Source organism: Pundamilia nyererei, unplaced genomic scaffold (genome assembly GCF_000239375.1).
Source record: "Pundamilia nyererei isolate P.nyererei 1_Seehausen unplaced genomic scaffold, PunNye1.0 scaffold00030, whole genome shotgun sequence".
NCBI classification, from domain to species: domain Eukaryota; kingdom Metazoa; phylum Chordata; class Actinopteri; order Cichliformes; family Cichlidae; genus Pundamilia; species Pundamilia nyererei.
In genome coordinates, this window is record NW_005187431.1 from 3,963,987 (window position 1) to 3,965,433 (window position 1,447).

Below are 1,447 nucleotides of genomic sequence, written 5' to 3' on the forward strand. Positions count from 1 at the left end.
GCTTGTTGGGGCTGGAGCATGTACATGTGTGTTAATGCAAAACCATAATCCTCCCAGGAGCAGAGATTCCAGCAAATTCGCCCTAAACACAGAACGTACAATCCTTTGAGAAAACCCAAACAAAACATAAAACCCAAGAGTTCATTTTTAGATTGCAAAGGCCTCAGTTAACATTTTAAATGTTAAAGTTCATGTCAGCACAATCACAAAAAACTGAACAAGTGGCTTGTTTGGAAAGTTTACAGAGAAAAACTCTCATCTGACTAAAAAGAACATAGCAGCACATTTTAGGTTAGGTTAGCTGTGTTGCATCTAAACAAACAAAAATTTCTGGAACATTTTCCTTTTGGTCAGATGAGACTAAAGTGGACATATTTGTTTAATAAACATGTCAGACAGACAGCTCATGTTTGAAATGATTTATTTAGGTTCCACAAAAATCCCACTGAGAGCTGTGAAGTCTTTCACACATGTTACAAGTAGATCCCTGAGTCTATGGGCAGTTTTTAAGGGAGAAACCCGACACAACATTGGTGACTTTGATGACTTTGGGAGGAGCAGGGATGGTGATGACACGCTTCAGGTTGCAGCGACGCCTACAGTACAAAAATCCAACAGTTTAAATTAGAGACTGGAGATATAGTTGTCATCAGATTACAAAAAGTGTGAATACAACAGATTAATAAATGTGACGTGGTTTCTGGGTGCGACGTGAATTACTAGTTTAAAGTGTGCACAGAAGTATTCGTAATACTTCACCGATAACTGCGATCAAAGAAGGTTTCATCAGCGTAGGTGTAGAACTGGCAGTGAGGGTCCTCAGTGCATGTCTTCTGGCATGTGTCTGCATCATCCATCAGCTCATCGCGAATGTCAGAACCTTTGAAATCTACTCCTTCATAAGCCACTCTAGCCCAGTCTGTTAGTAGAAACACATGTCACTGTGCTGAAGGGATGGACACATAAAATATTCTTGTGCATAATTAAAGTGTCTTTAACAATATTACCTTTACAGAACAAAGCCCAAAAGATGATTGTCTCACATCCACATGTTGTATTAGAGGAAAATGACATAGATTTGGTTTGTCATCATGTCTGAAATACTAATTTTTACATTAACCCTCTCGAGGCAGGCGTTGCCGATTTGCAACAGTTAAAAACTAACAACCCGATTACCCCACATACATATTTCTGTTTTTTTTTTACTCAGAAGTACCACTGCAGGACGTGGTTGTGCATTAGCAACTAAAACTTAATTTGAGCCTGAGAGGGTTAAAAGTTATTTTCAACTTTTTCTCCCTAGGTTATGACAAATTGATATCTGTAACTCTACACTGCTCAAAAATGAAGCAAAAGAAACACTTTCAAAACAAATCAGATTTCAGTGATGTCAGATCTATACTTGTATGACCTCAAAATCCTCCTTAGTAGTTTGTTTGGCCCCTAG

General features: G+C 38.4%; 1 protein-coding gene across 1 annotated transcript in view; it reads right to left on the reverse strand.

The window, feature by feature from the left end:
- Positions 1-493: 493 nt before the first annotated feature.
- The window catches only part of LOC102198678 (coagulation factor XI-like), a 2,715-nt gene continuing 1,761 nt past the window's right edge, over positions 494-1,447 (reverse strand). Inside the window, exons 7-8 of the mRNA XM_005728917.1 lie at positions 760-919; positions 494-596 (exon numbers count right to left, since the gene is read on the reverse strand). Of these exons, the coding sequence (XP_005728974.1) occupies positions 494-596; positions 760-919 (263 nt within the window). The remainder of the gene's footprint in view (positions 597-759; positions 920-1,447) is intronic.